This window comes from Nomascus leucogenys, chromosome 11 (assembly GCF_006542625.1).
Source record: "Nomascus leucogenys isolate Asia chromosome 11, Asia_NLE_v1, whole genome shotgun sequence".
NCBI lineage: Eukaryota > Metazoa > Chordata > Mammalia > Primates > Hylobatidae > Nomascus > Nomascus leucogenys.
Window position 1 is genome coordinate 59042164 of NC_044391.1, and position 25252 is coordinate 59067415.

At 37.2% G+C, this 25252-nt stretch overlaps 1 protein-coding gene across 1 annotated transcript in view; it reads left to right on the plus strand.

The window, feature by feature from the left end:
- Positions 1 to 24720, plus strand: part of LOC100591198 (dol-P-Glc:Glc(2)Man(9)GlcNAc(2)-PP-Dol alpha-1,2-glucosyltransferase-like) — a 35970-nt gene extending 11250 nt beyond the window's left edge. The window contains exon 3 of the mRNA XM_030822619.1: positions 24674 to 24720. Coding sequence (XP_030678479.1) covers positions 24674 to 24679 — 6 coding nt within the window. The 3' untranslated portion in view covers positions 24680 to 24720. The remainder of the gene's footprint in view (positions 1 to 24673) is intronic.
- Positions 24721 to 25252: the final 532 nt, after the last annotated feature.

Below are 25252 nucleotides of genomic sequence, written 5' to 3' on the forward strand. Positions count from 1 at the left end.
CAAAAGAGCATGAACAACATGATAACTCCTTATAATTTTGTTGTAAGATAAATGACGAAAATTATGTGGGATGTTAATTTGGATAAGTGGAAATTCTATCACTTGATAAGCTCTCTTGAGGAATAATTATTTGAAAGGTTGGACTTAATTCTGTATTGCCTGAAGTGTAAATCAGAGGTCAACAATTAGATTGCAAATCATGAAAAGCATAACTTCTAATTGTTTAGTCTTTTTAGGGAAACAGGCCCAGAAAAAAAGTAAGATTCTCATTCATTGGAGATAAGATTTCTATTTATCAAAGATACTATACAAGAGTTAGATAGCAAATAGGTAAAATGTCTTTTAAAGGTATCTGACATCTTTAAAGCTCTGTGATTTTTAAATTCTTAATTTTGTTACAGCTAATTTTTAAAAATTAATTACTGAGTCATGGTCAAGTATTTCTGATGACTTACATGCTGTCTTTGGTATATTTTAAGTTTCTAAACCAAAACTACTATTTGACTCTATTACACCCTGTTTTAGAAAAACATTTGAGTTATACAACTTAATAAAAGGTATTTTAGCGATGATGTTTTGGAGCACTGGTAATATAGTGTTTAACTTATTTTCTATTTTTTATCCCTCTATATTAGTGAAATTACTTCTATTTGAAAAGTTTTCTGCCAGTGATAAAAGGCTGAGCACTATCTGTAAAAATTTTTAAGGTGGTGTCCACTAGGTGGAGATATTGTGCAACATTTCCAAGTGTTGTAGTTAAACTTTTATTAGTCAGAATTAAACTCTTTTATAGCGTTTTATTGTTTTTAACCACAAAGATTTATAATCATTTATATCTATTTATCATAATGTTATTCACATGTTTCCTGAGTTTTATGAAGCTAAGATAAATGTAAAAAAAACAAACAAAAAACTCACTTTGAGTTTTGTAATCATTAGATGATTTAACCTAATATATCTTCCCATATGATATGATCTTTTCATATGGCATATTTCATTCATATGACATAGTTAGAATCTTTTCCCACAAACAATGAGTGATGATATCTCATTTGAAAACTCGTGTAACATTGTATCAGCCACTGTTATAAAGTGATTTACCCATGTTAGTCTCATAACAACTCTATGAGATCAGTACTGTACACATGGGGAAACTTAGTATAGAGAGGTGAAGTATTTTTTCCAGGATTACAAAATAGCTGTCTGAGCTGGGATTTGTAACCAGGTAGCCTGACTCCAAAATCAATATTCTTAACTCTATTGATATGATGGAGAAAGGCATGAAATCTACCTTCAAATTCATGGTGTTTTAGAAGGAAAAATTGTCCCAAATAATGTGATTATACTTCCTAGTTTTATAGGTCAGAAAAATAAAGTCCACACTAATTTTGCCTCTTCCACAGGGAGATAGATTCTCATCTACCATTGAGTCTTTTGTTTCTGTTTTTGTCATTGTGTCTCAAATTGATATATGTTGTAAATATGAATTTAAGGAAGTAAAAAACAAAATAACTCAGGGCTGGAGCCTTCAGCCATATTAACATACATTGACATAAAGACCTTTGTTTTAATATGAATGATTCCAGTTACCAAATGGAGAAATCTTTGTTTGAAAATTAATATTTAGCTTCTCAAAAGATACTCCTGTTTGGAAGCAAATTGTTGGTTAAACAGGACATACTTTAGATTTTTGAAAAATTCTCTGTGGAATCACAATCTCTTATTTTTAAGAATGTAGGAATATGTGTTCTATATGCTTTTAGGTTATGTATTACATACTGTTCTCTAAAATGGAAATGTTTATTTGGCTTCTAAAAGTCATTTGTGAGTTGATGCTATTTAAAACTGCTTTTCTGTCAACTTATTCTTTATAAAAAAGTTTGTTCAAATAGCATGTTTTTATTTCATTTCTAAATAAATTCATGTTTGATAATATTTTATAATGTATTGTGTCTATTTAACACATTTTCTTATCCTAAACCAAGTATTAGAAGCTTTGTATTTCCCTCACACTGTCCTGTTGCCATTTTCCCCTGTCTACCACCTACCTAATGCTAAGCTTTATTAGTCATTTTAAAATAGAACCAAATCTTCTTAAATACCTGTGATGTGTGCTCATAACTAGCCTGGGTGTCTGTATAATCTTCCTTTTATTCTCATAATAATAGAAAGCAGTTAAATTACTGGCTTACCACCTTGAACTTGTTGGGGCTTGGGTTTCTTTTTTAGGCTAGGTCTGTAGGAAGCTCAGAGTATTTACCAAACACATCTAACTTGTTAGGGTTCAATCCCCAGTCTTTGGGTCTTGTGGTGAAAAAAAGAAAGTGGTCCCTACTCTGTGTTTGCAGACTTCCAGCTCTTACTTTCCACTGGGTGTCTTCGAGTTTCTCCCATCATATGCAGCTCAGAGCTCAGCCCAGGACTTATGCACAGATTTTGGGATTCCCTTCTTCTGTGACTCCCTCTTTTCTGAGATTTCTCCTAATTTACAGCTACTCTAGCAGTCCTGGTTCCGTCCTTTCACACCTCAAACCAATCATGTTGCACCTAACTAGGGTGTGCCCTCTGGGGGAAAAGCCATATAAACATGGATCTCACCCAGTGAGATCTTTCAACTGAGTCCATCCAGTTCCTGCCTTCTTTTGTTTACTCTTCAGTGTTTCCAAAAAGATTTTTTTTCTCTTTTTAAATGAGTCAATCTACTGGAAAGCTAATATAATAAAAGCTCCTCTGCCATGACCTGCCTAGGAACCTTGTCTTGATTGTAGTTAACATGTGTTATGCGTAGTCTTTCTGTTTATTAGATAAGGAAGTTGTGGGTGTTACTTTTGGTTTTGTGAAACTAAAAGGGAGAATTCCTGAAAATAGTTTAGGTGGCAAGAGTAAGTTTTTGGAATATTAGCCCCTTCTCATGCTGCCAATAAAGACATACCCGAGACTGGGTAATTTATAAAGGAAAGAGGTTTAATCAACTCATAGTTCCACATGGCTGGGGAGGCCTCACAATCATGGCGGAAGGTGAAGGAGGAGCAAAGTCACATTTTACATGGTGGCAGGCAAAGAATGCTTATGCAGGACAACTCAACTCCCATTTATAAAACAATCGACTCTCATGAGACTTACTACTAGGAGAACAGTATGGGAAAGACCCGCCCCCATGATTTAGGTACCTCCCACTGGGTCCCTCCCATGACACCTGGGAATTATAGGAGCTAAAATTCAAGATGAGATTTGGTTGAGGACACAGCCAAACCATATCAACTTCTAATATGGTCCTCTAAGAAAGTTTGTCATAGTATTTGTTACTAAATGCAATGACAACTTGAGGGTGCCTTGTGTGAAAAAAACGGTATCAAGAAACACAAAAGTGACCTACTGCAGACAAGATGAACTCACCTAATGGGGGCTAACTAATGCAAAGTACAATATGATTATCACTGAGGAGGAATATAAGAGCTAGGGTGTTTACATGAGAATAGAAATCACATCATCTGGCTGAAGGGACAAAGACATACTTCATGGAGAAATTCACATTGGAGATATTTGTATGGAAACCTGTGGAGACACTGCAGAAAGCATTTCAGGCAGAATAACGTGATGCAAACAAATTACACAATAAACTACCATATGACTGAGAAGCAGGTGGTGACAGTGGCCAACACTTATGAAGTGCTATGTTACAGGCACCAGTCTAAATATTGAACATGAATTTATTTAAGCCTCATAGAGATGCCCTAAGGCAAATGCTATTATGATCCCCATTTTTACTGACAAGGAAAATAAGTCATAGGGAATTGAAACAGTTTACAAACTGGAAATGCGGCTCCAGAACATGCCCTCTTAAACAGGGCGCTATACTGATTCCTGCTAAACTTGCATCATCTGATGGCCTGTTCATCCAAAGAACTGGGGTTATTTTTAGGAAGAAAGTAAGAACAGTGCTCTGCTGTATACAGTGAGGAGCAAGGAAAGCATATGTCCCACACACAGACCCACAGATAAATGGGTGTGGAGAGAAAAATAGTTATTTAGATTCGATAGCCAGGTTTCAGTTAGCACAAGAAGAATTGCTCTGTGAGACAGGCCCTCCACTCTCCTGTAGATCCTGTTGTAAGTGATGCAGAAGCCAGAGAGAAGATTGCTCTCCATCAGAAACATGAGGAGTTTCGGAGCCCTCCCTAAAACACTTGGCCTGAAAAGGTTTGAAGCCAGGAGGAGAGATGCAGTCTTAGGAGAAATGTTTCATAAGCTGTAACAGGTACCCTATCAGTCTTTCTCAGTAAGCACTGCTCTTTGTAATTTTTATATTTTCCTTGCAACCCTATCACTCTCTAAAGGTCTAGTGAAGAAATCAAATTTAGATGAAGAAAACTAGCTTGACCTAGAATCTTCACTGTGTGTGTGTGTGTGTGTGTGTGTTTGTGTGTATGTGTGTGTGTGTGTGTAATGTATACATTGGGTCTTTGGGCCAAATGCATTGTAAGGTTTCAGAGGTATAAACAGGCCCTGGGCTGTGGAGAACCATGGGAGGGGATGATCTTGATCTAAGTCAGTAGTTTTTACTTAGACAAATCTAGAAATCTATGTCTTGGTCATAAATTTTGTTCTTTGAAATGCAGAGAAATGTATCATAAAATGCAGGAAATGCAAGGAAAAGTAACACATTAAAGCTAATTGGTTATTAATATTATAAAAGCATATGAGAATGTCTTATTCTATTCCCTCCCGCTCTCCAACCATATCCCCCACACATACCCACACACTGCCTGCCCACACATAAGCACAAGTATTTCTGGGGATCATGAGCATGAGAACTTAAAGGGTATTGCTAGGAAAAGAAGGAAGAGAGTAGGAAGACTGAAGACAGAGAAAGGAACCACCAGAAAGGGTAGAAAAAAAGAGGAATCCTTTCTTCACATACCAATGACTCTAAGAATACCTTTCTCCATTAAAATAATACCTCATCCAGGAGGCACATTGGAATGAAATACATGTGGAATACTGATAAGAAAAGACAGAAGAATATAATAGGATCTGAGTTGAAAGACCATGCTTATCTCTTCACTTGTACTATAAAAATTTACAGTGATGTTCTTTAGTTGGGGTAACTGTGATGAGCAACGTTGAAACCCTTTATGCCAATTTTGTTTTCAAAATGCATTGTCTTAAATTTTCTCTCAAGGTGGCACTCCTGGACATCTTTTCCAGTTATTAGTCTGACAGGAACTTGGTACCATTTTACTTACCTTCATAATGTCACAGATGCCAGTGATTTTTACATTTTCTTTTTTTAAATGCATTCTTTGAACATTTTTAGCTTTAAGCAAATATATTTGCTTATTTTTGTCATTGAGCATTTTGAAAACGTGGTTAGAAGCTTGAAGCAGATAATCACAGCTGCATTCTATTCCCCATAATTAAGAATATATAAGGCCTGGTGCCGTGGCTCACGCCTGTAATCCCAGCACTTTGGGAGGCCAAGGCGGATGGATCACCTGAGATCAGGAGTTCGAGATCAGCCTGATCAACATGGAGAAACCCTGTCTCTACTAAAAATATAAAATTAGCCGGGCATGGTGGCGCATGCCTGTAATCCCAGCTACTCTGGAGCCTGAGACAGGAGAATCGCTTGAACCCGGGAGGCGGAGGTTGCGGTGAGCTGAGATCATGCCATTGCACTCCAGCCTGGGCAACAGAACAAGACTCCATCTTAAAAAAAAAAAAAAAAAAAGAGAGAATATGTAGGGCCGGGCGCGGTGGCTCACGCCTGTAATCCCAGCACTTTGGGAGGCCGAGGCGGGCAGATCACGAGGTCAGGAGATCAAGACCATCCTGGCTAACACTGTGAAACCTCGTCTCTACTAAAAATACAAAAAATTAGCCGGCGTGGTGGCGGGCGCCTGTAGTCCCAGCTACTCGGGAGATTGAGGCAGGAGAAAGGCGTGAACCCGGGAGGCGGAGCTTGCAGTGAGCGGAGATGGCGCCACTGCACTCCAGCCTGGGTGACAGACAGAGACTCCATCTCAAAAAAAAAAAAAAAGAATGTCTAGAAACCTTGATATTTTCTCTTTCTTTCCAATTGGAATACCAGTCAAACCTGGAATTTATAAATAGTTTTAATAAATGTGGAATTTGTTTTATATATAGTAATATAGAGAGAGTAATAAAAATATAGTAATGTATATATAGTAATAAAAGGCTTCCAAAAGCTTCTGTATGGGAAATTCTTGTTTCCCTTAATCAGGCCATTAGAAAAGCAGCCTGCCATTCTCTGATAGCTGTGCTATAGAGCAGGTTACTTGATAAAGACTGAAAGCAAAGTGATTCTATTTGTTATGTAATGTGAGTGACATGGAAGGTAAATTTTTTTAAATAGTCATGGATTTTAGCTTTCTGAAAGGAATGCAATTTGGAAGTTTCTCCAAATCTCCAAATGGTTTTGAGTTACATATAATGCAACCTGACACCCAGCTTGATGTTTGAATTCTGTGTAGCTAGAAAGTTGATAGACTATGGATCTTTTCTGTTTTATAATGTTTGGTATTATACTGGACCTTTCCTTGTGTTAATTTTTTCTCTTTATTAACATATGAAAAATTCTGTGAACTATTGATCATCCAATGAGATTTTCTCAACCTTGAAAGACAAATAATGCAATTTGGAAGACTGTAAACTTGTTTGCATGTAATCTGAATCTCTAGATATGCTCTAATTTTTTTTTTTCAGTAAATTCTGAGTTAAATGTTTATCATTACAATGTCAGAGGATTAACTTAATTTTTCTATCTTCCAAATCCAGTTTTCCTCCATCAGGAACAAATTTTCATCAAACTGAAATAATGGTGTAGGTTTTGGAAGAAAACTGCTTATTATGAGAAATAATCAGCAGGCATCTAAGAAAAAAATTCTAATTGAATTTGGAGTTCATATTTTTTAAGGGTTTTGTAATTTAGGCTTAATATTTGATAAGGGTAAATTAACCAAGATCAAAACCTTTAAAATATTCGAATTGATAACTATTTTGTAATTATTTAAATGACTTTTCTCTAATAAATAAAGGAGAAATACATTGAACAAAATAAAAACCAACCAACTTTCCGCTAGACACTAAATTTTGATAGATTGTCTTTGTCTAAAATAGTAAGGCAGCTATAAATACAGAACACTTGAGCTAGAGTCAGAATACCTGGATTCAAGTCCTGGCTCTGCCATTAACGTGCTGTGTGAACCTATTAGATCAAATGAGAAAGGAAAATACATACAAAAATTATTAAATGGCTGTTAATTGCACACAGTGTAAGGATTATGCATGATTTATTTAATATGACTGAGGCAATACACCAAATAGTTTTATCAACTTTTATCATAATTTTTGTATGATGTTAAATAGTGTTAGATAATTGAATCATTCATTGTTGCTGTCTTCAGGAACATTTTAAAATGGCTTTTTACATCATTTAAAACGTCAGTTCCTTCTTTAACTTGAAAAGACACAGATTTTGGTCACTTTTTTGTATACTTGCTAATTATTACAGTTAATGACCTTGTCCTCCCAAAACAGTGATGTTCTAAAATGTTCTAAATGTTCCATTTGATGTTCTAAAATAAATGTTACATTTGGTACATTATTTAGAATTACATTAGTTGGGCATTTTACCGATGCAAGGAAGAAATAAGGAAAGTCGTTGAGAGTAGAGAAACATGAGTTAGGAGAGGATATTTTGCTTCCATCTACATAGTCTCTCCCTGGTGGGCCCCAGAACTTTTAGCATTGGAATGTATATCAAAGCCTCATCAAGAAGTGAGACTTGGGATAAAACTTGAGTTCAAAATATCTACCTTCTTTTTCATCTTCTGTCTCCTTCCCCACACTGAAACCCACAGAGATTCTAATCGGTCTACTCTGGTTCCCACTCACAACACACACAACAGGCTTCCATCTGAGCCATACTAGGACTCACTCAATATAACCCATGAATATTTTCCTTTGACTCAGATGCCAGTTGATGGTCCTTAGTTATGGCCAGCATAGCAGAATAGGTTACATTAAAAATGTAATTCTCATGTTGCTTCAGCTTTATTTAGAAACAATTCTAGCTGCTCTCATGATAAGGAGGTATGAACAAGAACAATATCTGTTGATTCAGCCAATATAGCAATATGCCATTTTTATAACAACCAGAAACATTTTAATGTAATAAATACAAGTATATACGTGTGGTTTTATTTTCCCTGTTTTTTCTTATGGCTCCCATAAAAATATAATAACTGGACCAATCAATGGTTATTTGCCAAGTACCCGAAGCTCTTCGTTTGCAGTTTGCTGTAGCAGTATGCATAACTTAATATGCAATGAAAAGATAAGATATAAAAGGATATATAATGTCAGGAAGCTTTTCATGACATTGCTCTCCTCCTCATGACTATGTTTTTCTGTACTTATAGCCATCATCACACCATTGAAGTTGCTAACTTATTTATCTGTATTTCTTACTAGACTATAAGCTTCATGAATCCAAAGACTTTGTCTGTCACATTCACAAATAGCCAGCATATAAACATAGCAAATGTTCAAGAAAGAGCTTTTGACTGACTTAATGAATATGAATAACTAGATGCCCAAAGAGACCAAACTAGAATAATTTTATATTATTTAAATACAAAACTCTGGTTAAATTTAAGTCTACTAAATTTTAGTCTAGCAACACTGTATGGAGTACTTATTTTCTATTCTTTTATCTAAGACGCAACTACCTTAATGCTCAAAGGCCAATATATTTTTCCACTAGAATGCCTTCCTAAAAGAAAAACAGCGGGGAGGCTATGGATTAGAAGAGAGTCAGGATCTAGATCAACCAATCAATGTGTAGGCTTTCTTTTCTTTTTTTTTTTTTTTTTGAGACGGAGTCTCGCTATGTCTCCTAGGCTGGAGTGCTGTGGCGCAATCTTGGCTCACCAATGTGTAGACTTTCTATGGTCACTAACATGACCAAACCATATCAATTTATTCAATTTTTGCAATATTTGTATTATTAATGCTTTTTTTGCATTTATTTATTCATATTATTAATATACTTATTAATGTTTGTATTATTGATTTTAATATGTAACATATATTCCTTTTATAGAAATATGTCAGAATATTTATTTAGAAATTTATATATATTTATTATTTAGAAACATTTAACATTTAAAAATAAGTAATGTCCTAAATAAACAATGTAAAGTTCTAAATAAACATTTCTTAGAAATATATTTGTATGCGCATGCCCATGTGTGTACGTGTGTGTGTTTATGTCAGATGTAAAAAGAAAATTCTCTACTTCATATTTTTGATAATTAGAATTATAGTGGTGGTGATTTGCTTTGATATAAAACATGACAAACATCACCAGTGAATGTCTGTCTGATGCTATTTAAAATTAAAATATTATCACGTATTTATATGTATAGAAAAATAAAGACATGAAAAGAAATCAAGGCTAAAGATAAAAAGGCATTTCTCTTTGCAACATCAGCAGTTGTAGTTGCAGCTTGTTTCTCTTTTGCCATTTACCCTGTTCAAAACAATATCCTTTGTCTTGCAGTTAAATAGATAAATTCTTCAGGCAGTCAGTTCCAAAGCTGCTCTCTGAAGATGTTGGAGCTCTGAGTCACTGAGGTTTAGTTTGAATTTAATGTTTGATGTCATATTGATTCTTTTTAAATTGTGGACCGTCATACCTAAATTTTTACCTAGATCTTTCCAAATCTAGCACAAATAATATTAAAAAGCTAGCATTTATTTTGTTCTCATTTGTTTTCATTAATTATATTGCTTGGTATGATTGTGATTTTTTGCTGGGTTTTTTTTTGGCTGATATCAAGGAAGGGATGCTTTTTTATCCACATAAATAAGCAAGACCATTATTGGATGCCATCTACCCACAGTACTGTCTGACCCTGAAGACAAATACAGTCAACTCACTTATCTGTGGCTGACAGTGTTCATTTATGTTATCTACCTTGCCAATTAAAAATAGACAAATCTTATACATAATGAAATAGTTCTTGTGCTTCTCAAAAACATGATTTAATTTTCACTGATTTACTCATATATGATTTGGTATAGCAGTTTATTATCCTTACTAAGCAATTCTATAGAATTTTACATTCAAAATCAGTATCTTGTTTTTGCTCTTATAGAACACAACATAAAGTGAATATCAACAAATTTATAATTACAAACCGAATAGCAATAATCATTATAGTTTAAACAACTATTTACAACTAGTACAATATGTACACAAATATTGTATTATATAACAACTATTTATTTAGCTCATAGCTCTGTTGGTCAGAAATTTGGACTGGGCTGAACTGCGTGATTTTCTGCTGGTCTCAGTTACATCTACGAGTTCAGCTAAACCATTTTGCATGTCAAAACAAAGGAGCGTGACCACCTATCAACTGGAGTTGTTGGGAAGCCTGGACTATATGTGTCCACCTTGCTAGCCTGGAAATTTTAACATGGTGGCCTTGTCAGGGGTCCCAAGAGGATCAAGACAGGGCAAACCACAATATACAAGTAGTTTTCAAGTTGCTGCTTGTTTTATGTTTGCCACTGTTTTGTTGGACAAAGTAAATCACATAGCCAAATCCAGTCACCATGGAAGGGTACCACCAAAGGGCTTGGATGAAGAGGGAAGAATTTGTAGTTGCTTTTTAAGTCAGCCACAGATGGACTTTGGGGAAACTGATTCATGGATTCCTACTTTGCTGTCTTTTTAAAAATATTCATTTATTGTAATTAGAATTGATATTAGACAGCAGTTGGTAGCTTAGACAGCAGGCAGTTCTGCTCTCTTATGCTGCCATGTTGTGAGAACTGGACATTTAGCTCACCTTCATGATGTTATATACTTTATAATATGTGAATTTACTCATTCTCAACTTTTCCTTATTAGTTCATGTACTATTTTTTTGGTTCATCAGTTGAGAACTCTGATACTTTTAGGCATTGGCCTCAGATGTGCTATGTATCATTAAATTATGTGATTCAAAGTCCTGCAAGAATAAAAGAATAATCTCAGCCATAAGCCTTGAACTTTGTTACAAAAGAGTAGATTGCAGCTGTCACCAGAAACTTAAATTTTCCTCTTAGGGCAGTTTAAATGATTAACATGCCAAACTTCTTAGTAAATAGTTGGTTTTATGTATAAGTAAGAATCCAAAATAGTCCCTGTATGGGTCTACCTTTATTTAAACAATTTTTCTGTGTTCTGAATACTGTGGAGTCTCCTATTTGGAATTACTGTTAGAATTCTGAAGTTCCACTTTGGGGAAAAAGTTATTCATCCCAGAGCCATAGACAACCTGTTTCTTTTTCTATGATTTCTTCCCTTCCTACTTCACTTTCCTGAGTTCGTCCTATGCCATCTTTCTGTCCCTCCCAGTGTCAAAGGTCCCGAGGAAAGGGCCTGGTGAAATGGACTCTGGAGTTAGACTGAGGCCCAACAGCCTGACAAACCTTAAGTAAGCGTGTGATCTTTCTGCCTGTTTCATCCAGGTGTCAGTAACTTAGTCCCATGTTCCAGTGATGACCTGTTACTTCTAAGTAACAGAAAAACAACCCCAACTTCAGTACAAACAAAATAAAATGAAAAGGAATTTATTGGGGAATCAGAGAAACAGCTATAAAGTTCTAAGCCCTTCCTAGAGCCTCAGGGCTAGAACTGGCCCTCAGAATGTTTTTCCTTGTCTTTATTTCTCTTTGCCTGTTGGCTTTTCCTCTCCTACTACAGGCAGATTCTTCCATTCAGTCAGGAATAATGACCAGCAGGATCCCTATGCTCATATCAGCTTAGCAGTCATTGAGGAAAGAAGGATTAGGACTGAGTTTCTTTCTTTCATTACCTTTGATTACTCTGGTTTCAGAGCCAAAAAAGCCTTTGTTATCATTAAATACAAGTGAAATACTACTGAATTTTACTACATGGCAGATGCTGTCCTGTGAGGTTTCCATGATTAAGTAATTTAATCCTCACAGGAACTATTACAGATAATCATATAAAGTAGGTATAATTCCACATTATACCCATTTTACAGATGAAGATATTGAAGAACTAAATAATGAAATAACTTTTCCAGTCACACAGCTAGTAAATGGCAGAGCCAGGATTCAGTATAAGGAAATCTATGCCAGGGACAATGCACTTGTGAACCTGCCATAGTTTGGAGGTTTCCTAAGTTTCTACATAGGCCCCTCCCAGGAAATGGCAATTCATGTTCTAAAACAGTTTTTAAAAACTAAAACCTAATCCACTTTGAAAAGATAGTAAATTTGAAATGCATTTATAGGTCCATTTTTGACAGTGTGCAATTCAGGACTCAGAGTTGGAAAACAATTAACCTCAGGTTTATTTGGATAGCTGGAAAAATTAAAGGACTAAATGTAATTTTGGCTGGAGAGTAAATGATCATGTAAACCAAAGACCTGTCCAAAAAGTTTTATATTGGATTCATTCCACCTTCATTATGATTAGCCATGTTTGAAGTTTGCATTATTTCTTGTTCTTTATGTGGGCATTAGTTATCTACTTTATAAAGAATATTTTATTGTAATTTTTCAAAGAAATACCATAAATACTTTGTACTATTGGATGTAAATAAAACACTTATATGCAGTGAAATGACTTATAGTAATTTATAAATTAAAGTTTCTTACTGTAGGACAAATTGAATTGTGGAGCAACAGGATTCTGTATCTTTTGAAATCTGGTGTTGTGGAATAAGCTACATTTTCATAAATGAGAGTTTATTTTCCTGTCAACTCCCAATTATTTTTTACTCTTTGTCAACTGATGTTCAGCTTCTTAATTTTATTTGAGCTGCACAGAATATACAAGTTTCTTGTTCTGAAATCTCTTGTTATCTGTGAAGAGGCTGGAAAGAGGCTGTGCAGGTTAACGACTATCTCTCTCACCTCTGGGGCTGTTTCTTCAAGTCCAAGATCAATTCCTTTTTTTCTGACTACTGCCCGTCGCAAAAAGTAAAATAAAAGTCTTTTTGAAACTAGTCATCACTCATAAGACATGATAAACAAAGACAAAGAAGAAAACTAACCATTCTGAAGTGAATTTTTGGCTGAAGACGTTACTTATCTTAAACCTCCAGGGACTTTGTTATCCAATTTTATACAGAGTTGGTGGTTGGAAGTGCCATATGGATTCACATTCAGATGAGAACATATTTTGCAAGCAAAAATAGCCACATGTATAGGTTTGTGAAAATCAAAGTAAATATGCTAAAGGACATGTTTTCAGGACTGAATCTAGAAGTTCTTGCAGTATAAAATTTTTTCCTATGTTTTTCCATTATCAATAAGTTTCAATAATCAATGATCAATATCAATAAATATTGATCACTTGCAGTATGTTCTGAACTATTTTAAATATTGGCCATGCCCTAGGAAAATAGGGTAAATTGACATGTATTGAATAATACTTGTGAGCTAGAAATTGTTATTCATTCATACAGCACATTTACTTTTCAAGGCTGGATATGAAGCAGTGAACTAGGTAGACAAGGTTCCTCGTTCCAAAGAGGTTACATTCTAGTAAAAGAGACAGATCATAATCAAAGAAACAGCATTCAGTCATGTGTCACTTAACAACAGGGATACATTTCGAGAAATACATTGTTAGGTGATTTCATCTGTTTGTGAACATCATAGTGTACTTACACAAAGCTAGAGGGTGTATCCTACTACACACATATGCTATATGGTATAGCCTATGGCTCCTAGGCTATAAGCCTTTACAGCATGTTACTGTACCAAATATTGTAGGCAACTGTAACACACTGGTAAGTATTTATGTATTTAAACATAGAAAATGTACAGTAAAAATACTGTATTATAATCTTATGGGACCACCATCATACATGATTCCCATTGATGACCCCAACATCATTATGTGGCACCTGACCGTAATTTCAGATACTAGTAAGTGCTATGAAGAAAATGTTAAAAGGGTGATATAATAGAGATAAGTCAAGAGGGGGACCCTGAGAGATAGGTGAAGGTATCTCTTAGAAGGAAATATTTGTGTCAAAACCTGAAGGAAACAGCTGCTTCACCAAAGTTCATCATGGCAGACAGGAGGCAGGACTAGATTGCAGCTCTGACTCAGATAGACGGAGCAGCGTGCGGAGGCTCTTATCATGGAATTTTAGCTCCGGAATGACTGCAAGAACAAATGACTGCAGGAATCCCAAGAGGACCCACAGACCCTCTGAAGGAAGTGGACTGTTCCTGCAGAACCTGGGAGACACCTCAAATACTGTGAGTGCCCAAACTGCAGAAGTGGGAAAGGGAGATCCTCCACTCCCAAACATACACCCCCATGGGGAAACTGAAGGTCTAGTTTGCAGGAGAAGTTCCTGACCTTACTTGGAGCCGAGTCAATTTAGAGAGCTAAGCAAAATACAGGTGTAGAGGAAGCAGCAGGAAAGGCCCTGGGAGCCCACTGGGTCCCCAAGCAGGCCATTCCTTCCTGGAACCACAGGGATCCTTCAGGAGGGCAGCCAGAGGTGCAGGAAAAATGCCACAGAGAAGTCTCCAGCTGAACTTTGTAACAATTTGAACCAGGTGAGATGCCTCCCGGCCAGAATTCAGGGGATGTTGGTAGAAGGGCTGAGGCAGGGCTTGCTTGTCTGACATAATGTAAAAGAATCTTGGAACATGTCCTGGGTCCAGGGTCTAACACCCCTCATGGCCTATGGAACACCAAGCTCTGTGCCAAAGGGTGGAAGGCTGCCCTGCTGCACCACAACCTAAGCTCAGGTCATAATACCCCTTGTGGCTTGGAGAGAATCCAGGGCTCAGGGCATAAAACCCCTCGTGGCCTCTGGAATGTGTCCAGACTTGCTGGCTTCTTGCTCCTTGCTCTGCCAGGATCAATTGTATCTTGAGTTAAAAGAACCTGCTCTCCATTATCTCAAGTAGCAGAGCATATGCTAAACCATCACAGCTACACTTGATGTATCACTACCTTTCTACCCCCACAACCTCATGTCCTCATCTGCCTACCCCTATGTCTGCACATTCTCACCACCTGCTTCTTTGTTTGATTACCAATAAATAGTGTGGGCTCCCAGAACTCGGGGGCTTTGCAGCCTCCATACTAGCATTAGCCCCCTGGACCCACCCTATGTACTCGTAACTTGTCTCGTCTCATTCCTCTGACTCTGCCGGACTTCGTAGCCCCCATGGCCTGGTGTTGGGTCTGATCACCCTGCAACAGGGGAGGGCATGAATCTGGCATACAGACTCCACAGGCAAGGGGAAGAACCAAAGTCCTTTCTTTCACAGCTGGGAGGTGGGTAGCCTGGGGCAAGTTCTCAAGCCCTGCTTGCTCACTGCCTGGAAACAGACTCAGTGCTGTTAGGTGGAGGCACAGTGGGAGTGAGACCAGCCCTTCGGATTGCTTGGGAGCTGTGTGAGGCCTGTGACTGCCAGCTTACCCCCACTTCCCTGACAACCTGCATGACTCAGCAGAGGCAGCCATAATCCTCCTAGGTACACAACTGCTTTGACCTGGGAACCTCACCCCCTTCCCCTACAGCAGCCACAGCAAGACCCACCCATGGAGAGTCTGAGCTCAGATATGCCTAGTCCTGCCCCCAACTGATGGGCCTTCCCTTCCGTCCCTGGTAGCTGAAGACAAAAAGCATATACTCTTGGGAGTTCTAGGGCCCTGCCCACCACTGGTTCCTCTCCATACTACTACAGCTAATGCTTTCTGGAAAATGCCACCTCCTGGCAGGAGGCCAACCAACACAAAAATAAATCATTAATCCACCAAAGCTAAGAACTCCTCATAGAGTCCATTTCATCCCCCACCACCTCCACCAGAACAGGTGCTGGTATTAATGGCTGAGAGACCCATAGATGGTTCATGTCACAGGACTCTGTGCAGACAACCCCTAGTACTACCCCGGAGCCTGGTAGACTTGCTGGGTGGCTAGATCCAGAAGAGAGATAACAATCACTGTTGCTTGGCTCTCAGGAAGCCACATCCATTGGAAAAGGGGGAGAGTACTACATCAAGGAAAAACCCCATGGGACAAAAGAATCTGAACAGTCTTCAGCTCTAGAACTTCCCTCTGACAGAGCATACCCAAATGAGAAGGAACCAGAAAACCAGCTCTAGTAATATGACAAAACAAGGTTCTTTAATATCCCCAAAAAATCACACTAGCTCACCAACAATGGATCAAACCAAGAAGAAATCCCTGAAATACCTGAAAAAGAATTCAGGAGGTTAGTTATGAAGCTAACCAAGGAGGCACCAGAGTAAGATGAAGCCCAATGCAAGGAAATCCAACACCAATACAAGAATTGAAGGGAGACATATTCAAGGAAATAGCATAAAGAAAAAAAAATCAAAACTTCAGGAAACAGACAAACTAATAGAAATGCAAAATGCTCTCTGAAAAGTCTCAGCAATAGAAATGAAGAAGTAGAAGAAAGAAATTCAGAGCTCAAACACAAGGTCTTCAAATTAACCCATCCAAAAAAGACAAAGAAAAAAGAATAAGAAAATATGAAAAAGCCTCCAAGAAGTCTGGGATTATGCTAAATGACCAAACCTAAAAATAATCAGTATTCCTGAGGAAGAAGAGAAATCTAAAAGTTTGGAAAACATATTTGGGGGAATAATGGAGGAAAACACCCCCAGCCTTACTAGAGACCTAGACGTGCAAATACAAGAAGCACAAGGAACACCTGGGAAATTCATCACAAAAAGTTCTTCACTGAGGCACATTGTCATCAGGTTACCCAAAGTTAAGATGAGTGAAAGAATTTTAAGAGCTGTGAGACAGAAGCACCAGGTAACCTATAAAGGAAAACCTATGAGATTAACAGCAGATTTTTCAGCAGAAACACTACAAGCTAGAGAGCATTGGGGCCCTATCTTCAGCCTTGTCAAACAAAACAATTATCAGTGAGGAATTTTGCATTCAGCAAAACTAAGCATCACATGAAGGAAAGTTACAGTCTTTTTCAGACAAACAAATGCTGAGAGAATTCACCACTACCAAGCCACCACTACAAGAACTGCTACAAGGAGCTCTAAATCTTGAAACAAATCATGGAAACACATCAAAAGGGAACTCTTTAAAGCATAAATCACACAGGACCTATAAAACAAAAATACAAGTTAGAAAGCAAAAACAAAAGACAAAACACCCAAGATACACAGGCAACAAATAACACAATGAATAACAAAGATCAAAGCAGAACTACAAGAAATTGAAACATAAAAAAAAGATAAATGAAACAAAAAGCTGGTTCCTTGAAAAGGTAAATAAAATTGATAGATCATTAGCAAGATTAACCAAGAAAAGAAGAGAGAAAATCCAAATAACCTCATTAGGAAAGGAAACAACTATTACAACTGACACCACGGGATTAAAAATGATCATTCAAGGCTGCTATGAACACTTTTATGCACATAAACTAGAAAAACTAGGAGATGGATAAATTCCTGGAAAAACAACCCTTCCAGCTTAAGTCAGGAAGAATTAGATACCCTGAACAGACCAATAACAAGGAGTGAGATTGAAATGGTAATTTAAAAAATAGCAACAAAAAAAAGTCCAGGACCAGATGGATTCACAGCAGAATTCTACCAGACATTGAAAGAAGTGGCAAAAATCCTTTTGACACTATTCCACAAGATAAAGAGGGAACCTTCCCTAATTCATTCTATGAAGCCAGCATCACCCTAATACCAAAACCAGGAAATGACATAACCGAAAAAGAAAACTACGGACCAATATCCCCGATGAAGGCAGATGCTAAAATCCTTAACAAAATACTAGCTAACTGAATCCAGCAGCATATCAAAAAGAGAATCCACCATGATCAAGTGTATTTCATACCAGGGATGCAGGGATGATTTAACATACTCAAGTCAATAAATGTGATACACCACAGAAACAGAATTTAAAACAAAAATCATATGGTCATCTCAATAGATGCAGAAAAAGCATTTGACAAAATGCAGCATCGCTTTATGGTTAAAACTCTCAGCAAAATCGGCATACGAGGGACATACCCCAATGTAATTAAAGCCATCTATGACAAACCAACAGCTAACATAATAATGAATGGGGAAAAGTTGAAAACATTCCCTCTGAGCAATGAAACAAGACAAGGATGCCTACTTTCAGACCACTTCTCATCAGCATAGTACCAGAAGTCCTAACCACAGCAATCAGACAAGAGAAAGAAATAAAGGGCATCAAAATCAGTAAAGAGGAAGTCAAACTGTCACTGTCTGCTGATGATACGATTGTTTACCTCAAAAACCCTAAAGACTCCTCCAAAAAGCTCCTAGAACTGATGAAAGAATTCAGCAAAGTTTCTGGATACAAGATTATTGTACACAAATCAGTAGCTCTTCTATATACCATCAGTGACCAAGTAGGAATCAAATCAAGAACTCAACTCCTTTTAAAATAGCTGCAAAAATAAAAATAAAAATACTTAGAAATATACCTAACAAAGGAGGTGAAAGGCCTCTACAAGGAAAACTACAAAACACTGCTGAAAGAAATCATAGATGACACAAACAAATGAAAACACACCCCATACTCATGGATTGGTAGAATCAATATTGTGAAAATGACCATACTGCCAAAAGCAATCTACAGATTCAATGCTATCCCCATCAAAATACCACCATCATTCTTCATAGAGTTAGAAAAAACAATTCTAAAATTCACATGGAACCAAAAGGAGCCCACATAGCCAAAGCAAGACTAAGCAAAAAGAACAAATCTGGATGCATCACACTACCTGATTTTAAACTATACTACAAGGCCATAGTCACCAAAACAGCATGGTACTGGTACAAAAATAGGCACATAGACCAATGGACTAGAATAGTGAACCAAGAAATAAACCCAAATACTTACAGCCAGCTGATCTTCAGCAAACCAAACCAAAACAGTAAATGGGGAAAGGACACCATTTTCAACAAATGGTGCTGGGATAATTGGCTAGCTACAAGTAGGAGAATGAAACTGGATCCTCAGCTCTCATCTTATACAAAAAGCAACTCAAGATGGATTAAGGGCTTAAATTTAAGACCTGAAACTATAAAAATTCTAGAAGATAACATTGGAAAAACCCTTTTAGACATTGGCTTAGGCAAGGATTTCATGAGCAAGAACCCAAAAGCAAATGCAATAAAAACAAAGATAAATAGCTGGGACTTAATTAAACTAAAGAGCCTTTTGCACAGCAAAAGGAACAGTCAGCAGAGTAAACAGGCAATCCACAAAGTGGGAGAAAATCTTCACAATTTATACATCTGACAAAGGACTAATATCCAGAATCTACAATGAACTCAAACAAATTAGTAAGAAAAAAACAAACAATCCCATCAAAAAGTGGGCTAAGGACCTGAATAGACAATTCTCAAAGAAGATATACAAATGGCCAAAAAACATGAAAAACTCCTCTGCATCACGAATTATCAGGGGAATGCAAATCAAAACCACAATACAATACCTCCTTACTCCTGCAAGAATGGACATAATAGAAAAATCAAAAAAACAGTAGCTGTTGGTGTGGATGGGGTGATCAGGGAAGACTTCTACACTACTGGTGGGAATGTAAACTAGTACAGCCACTATGGAAAAAGAAGAATGAATTAACAGCATTTGCAGCAACTGGGGTGAGACTGTAGACTATTATTCTAAGTGAAGTGACTCAGGAATGGAAAACCAAATATTATGTGTTCTCACTGATATGTGGGAGCTAAGCTATGAGGATGCAAAGGCATAAGAATGATACAATGGACTTTGGGGACTTGGGGGGAAGAGTGGTAGAGGGGCGGGGGATAAAAGGCTACAAATAGGGTGCAATGTATACTGTTTGGATGATGGGTGCACTAAAATCTCACAAATCACCATTAAAGAACATACTCATGTAACCAAATACCACCTGTATCCCAATAACGTATGGAAAAAATATGAAAAGAAGGAAATAGATAAGCAATGTGTTGAGAAAAGAGTATTTCAATGAGAGAGAACCTAAATGAAAAGACCATGAGATCTGTACAGGTGTTACCTCCTTTATCCTCACTATGCTTCTGTAAGGGAGGTAGTGTTAGGCTAATTTTATAGATAGCAACATGGAACCACAGAACTAACACACATCAGATCGTTTTGCCAGCTAGCAAACAGGATGCCATGATATGAGCTCAGGAGTCTCTGACCACCACCAGCCTTCTCTTTCTGCACCCCCATGCTGCTTCATGGGATCTAAAGCACAACTTAAATGCATGTCCCTGCAAGGAATTCCAGAGGAAGAGAGGTTCCTATCCCAAATATAGGTAAATCTCCTAGATGGTCCTGGTTCGTTGTTTTCTTTCTACTAATAAATATGCAAGAAAGACTTATTTGGATCTATTTGTTTATTAATTCATTCAATAGATTTTTTGAGTGTCTATTGCATAACCATACTATTTGCATTTAAAGTTCAGAATGCAGCCGTGGTAAATAGTATGAACTATTTTCTTTCAAGGAATTGAGAGTGGTTTTGTTTTTAGTATATTGTCTGGAAATCCTAGCAGTATAATCCACTTTACCGAAAGTTACACGGAAGGATATAAAACTATTATAGTTTAAAAGTCTTCTTGTCAGTTGGCTGAAAATTATCTGTAATATTTAATATCTGACTCTGTTTGGAAACAAATATAGCCAACCACCTTTTTAATCCTCTTTTTGGTGTTTTGGGAAACATAAAGTTGGGATCTTTTCATTCATTTGCAAAATAAAACAGTATTTTTTAAGGCATTGATTTATATTTGATTTAAGGCATTGAATTGTTTTCTTATTGAGCCTGTCTCTGAACTCTGAGAAATTCCAAGGGAAAGAATTAAAGATCTTCAATTCAGTCTTGCCTAAATCTACTATTTTCAACCAATTTTTTTTTCTGCTGTGCTTTCTTGAGTATTTGCTTAATGGATAGATAGGACAATGGTACAGCAGAAATAATGAATGTTTATCTACCACTTCCATTAAATATGTCAATGTTTTTATGAAAGGAAATCTATGGTTACTTAAGCCAATGCCTGCACTTAGTGCTCAGTCATAACCATTCTCATACCTGGAATCTCAAGAGGTAGAATCAGTAATCAGTACACACTAAGTACCTAATATTGCTGAGTGGAAAGAGAAATGCTGTTATATATTACTCTACATTTTTCATAGTCTTTATAACGTTTTATATCTAAATGTATCATTATGTAGTTTCACTGATCAGTAAGAGAGCTAGATCGTGTAGGCCTTATAAGAACGTTGGCTTTTACTCAAAGGGGATGAGAAACTATCAGGGGATTTTGAGTAGGGATGCCATCATCTGGCCTTTGTTTTTTAACAGAACAAGTCTGACTGCTGTTATGAGTGCAGACCAAAGGATGGATGGATAGAAATGAGGAAATGAGATAGGAGGCAGAGCAGTAATTTTGGTGGCAGATCATAGTGCCTTTGTACAGGGTAATAGAATATGCTAGAGCCTAGAATACAGGCATCAAGCTGTTATGAGCTTGGCATTTTTACCACTGTATCCCCAGAGTGTGGAATCATTTCTGGAGTATAGCAGGAGCTCAGTAATTCTTGCTGCATGCATGAATGGATGGATAGACTGACAGTTTTTCACACTTATGTCTTCTCCCCATCTGTTTATTACTTAAGTTTTAACATCTAAGCTACTTTCCTCATCCTCACAGTTTTTAAACTGAATCAAAAGTGAAACAAAAGCAAAACAGCCAAGTTTCTTCTAAATTTAATTGAATTCAACAAGTCTTTTTTTAAAAGCACTTTTATGTGGTTTCTTTGGGCTATTAAGGACATCAAATGCCAGCAGAATGTTCTAAGACTGTTAGATGAGATTGTTGCTTAGGGTCACAGCTATGCCACAGCACCACAATTTACTTTAAAATTAGAATTGCTACATAGTTTTAATTTCTTCCTCAGAAGGGCAATAACCTTTCAATGAATCAGACTCGGCTTTTTCTGCTTACTATAAATGGAACCATGTGACCGTTACATTATAAAGTGCATAAATGGCAGGCTATATTAGAAAAGTTTGGGGACAAGGAGCACAAGAACGTATTTGGCACACAACTTTTTTGTGTGATAAAGAAGAGAAATAAGAAGACATGCAAACAGTTGTGTTGATATACATAAACACTGAATAGATATAGAAGCAACTAAAAAGGCTGATTGCAAGGCTCAGGAGATAAATTGGATACACAGGGCAAACTTTTTTTCAATTTTTTTTTATACTTTAAGTTCTAGGGTACATGTGCACAACATGCAGGTTTGTTACATATGTATACATGTGCCATGTTGGTGTGCTGCACCCATTAACTCATCATTTACATTAGGTATATCTCCTAATGCTTTCCCTCCCTACTCCCCCAACCCCATGACAGGCCCCACTGTGTGATGTTCCCCTTCCTGTGTCTAAGTGTTCTCATTGTTCAATTCCCACCTATGAGTGAGAACATGCAGTGTTTGATTTTTTGTTCTTGGGATAGTTTGCTGAGAATGATGGTTTCCAGCTTCATCCATGTCCCCACAAAGGACATGAACTCATCCTTTTTTATGGCTGTATAGTATTCCATGGTGTATATATGTCACATTTTCTTAATCCAGTCTATCATTGATGGACATTTGGGTTGGTTCCAAGTCTTTGCTATTGTGAATAGTGCCACAATAAACATATGTGTGCATGTGCCTTTATAATCCTTTGGGTATATACCCAGTAATGGGATGACTGGGTCAAATGGTATTTCTAGTTCTAGATCCTTGAGGAATTGCCACACTGTCTTCCACAATGGTTGAACTAGTTTACAGTCCCACCAACAGTGTAAAAGTGTCCCTATTTCTCCACATCCTCTCCAGCACCTGTTGTTTCCTAACTTTTTAATGATTGCCATTCTAACTGGTGTGAGATGGTATCTCATTGTGGTTTTGATTTGCATTTCTCTGATGGCCAGTGATGATGAGCATTTTTTCATGTGTCTGTTGGCTGCATAAATATCTTCTTTTCAGAAGTGTCTGTTCATATCCTTCATCCACTTTGTGATGAGGTTGTTTTTTTCTTGTAAATTTGTTTGAGTTCATTGTAGATTCTGGACATTAGCCCTTTGTCAGATGAGTAGACTGCAAAAATTTTCTCCCATTCTGTAGGTTGCCTGTTCACTCTGACAGTAGTTTCTTTTGCTGTGCAGAAGCTCTTTAGTTTAATTAGATCCCATTTGTCAACTTTGGCTTTTGATGCCATTGCTTTTGCTGTTTTAGACATGAAGTCCTTGCCCATGCCTATGTCCTGAATGGTATTGCCTAGGTTTTCTTCTAGCATTTTTATGGTTTTAGGTCTAACATTTGAGTCTTCAATCCATCTTGAATTAATTTTTGTATAAGGTGTAAGGAAGGGAATCCAGTTTCAGCTTTCTACATATGGCTAGCCAGTTTTCCCAGCACCATTTATTAAATAGGGAATCCTTTCCCCATTGCTTGTTTTTGCCAGGTTTGTCAAAGATCAGATTGTTGTAGATGTGTGGTGTTATTTCTGAGGGCTCTGTTCTGTTCCATTGGTCTGTATCTCTGTTTTGGTACCAGTACCATGCTGTTTTGGTTACTGTAGCCTTGTAGTATAGTTTGAAGTCAGGTAGCACGATGCCTCCAGCTTTGTCCTTTTTGCTTAGAATTGTCTTGGCAATGTAGGCTCTTTTTTGGTTCTATATGAACTTTAAAGTAGTTTTTTCCAATTCTGTGAAGAAAGTCCTTGCTAGCTTGATGGGGATGGCATTGAATCTATAAATTACCTTGGGCAGTATGGCCATTTTCATGATATTTATTCTTCCTACCCATGTGTATGGAATGTTCTTCCATTTGTTTGTATCCTCTTTTATTTCATTGAGCAGTGGTTTGTCGTTCTCCTTGAAGAGGTCGTTCACATCCCTTGTAAGTTGGATTCCTAGGTATTTGATTCTCTTTGAAGCAATTGTGAATGGGAGTTCACTCATGATTTGGCTGTTTGTCTGTTATTGGTGTATAAGAATGCTTGTGATTTTTGCACATTGATTTTGTATCCTGAGACTTTGCTGAAGTTGCTTATCAGCTTAAGGAGATTTTGGGCTGCGACGATGGGGTTTTCTAAATATACAATCATGTCATCTGCAAACAGGGACAATTTGACTTCCTCTTTTCTTAACTGAATACCCTTTATTTCCTTCTCCTGTCTGATTCCTCTGGCCAGAACTTCCAACACTATGTTGAATAGGAGTGGTGAGAGAGGACATCCAACAGGGCAAACTTTTTAATAGATTTTTTTATAGCATTTTGATGATCATGTAAATTATTACCTGTTTAATGAGTACATAAATAAATAAAAATGGCATCTTTTAAATAGCTGTGGGGGGCAAGGGGGTGGGGACAGTAGGAAAGAAGGGCCTAGGGAAACTTGAAGTGAAACAAGTGTTCATTTTGTCACTTTTCCAGCCCTCATCAACTGCATTTGGAGCTGAGACTTCTCAGATGAGGTGTATGTGTGTAAACATTAGTAAATAATAACCAATCACATTTTGTTTATCTTTTTTTCTAAGGAATAAAGAAGCCTATGTTCATGAGAATGCTGATTCTTAAAGGGCTAGAGAGGCCAGTTGAAGAAGGCCAATCTGTAGAGATGCCTGGGAATTCTTTGATCTTTTTGGATGCTAAAAGAAGTAAAATTCTGCTATGGAAATTGTCCTATTATATTTCTGCTTTCAAGAAGGGGCTACAAGATTATGAGGTTTTGCAACGTTGCCCTCTTAGTCCTGTGTACATTGCTGTAAAGACTCCCAGGCATGGAAGCCATCACTGGCACTGTTCCTCTTAGCAGTTATTTGGGTGTGAAGTTCCTCACTCCTGCAAGGCTCAGCCTGAAGCAGCATGTCTACATGACCCACCTGCAGAATCTCCCCACTTGTCAGTAACAGCTGTGAAATCTGCCCCTGTTGTCTTTAGGTAAGAAATTTCACCAATGACAGTAACATCTTGCTCTTGTGTAGAGTTTTATATTTTTCAAAATGTTTTCACCTGTGTTATTTCTTCTTTCTCTATTCAGAGAAACTGAAAGATGGAAAAGATCTCAGATGCTGTGACCCCCATGTAACATGGAGAAATTGAATCCAAGAGATGAA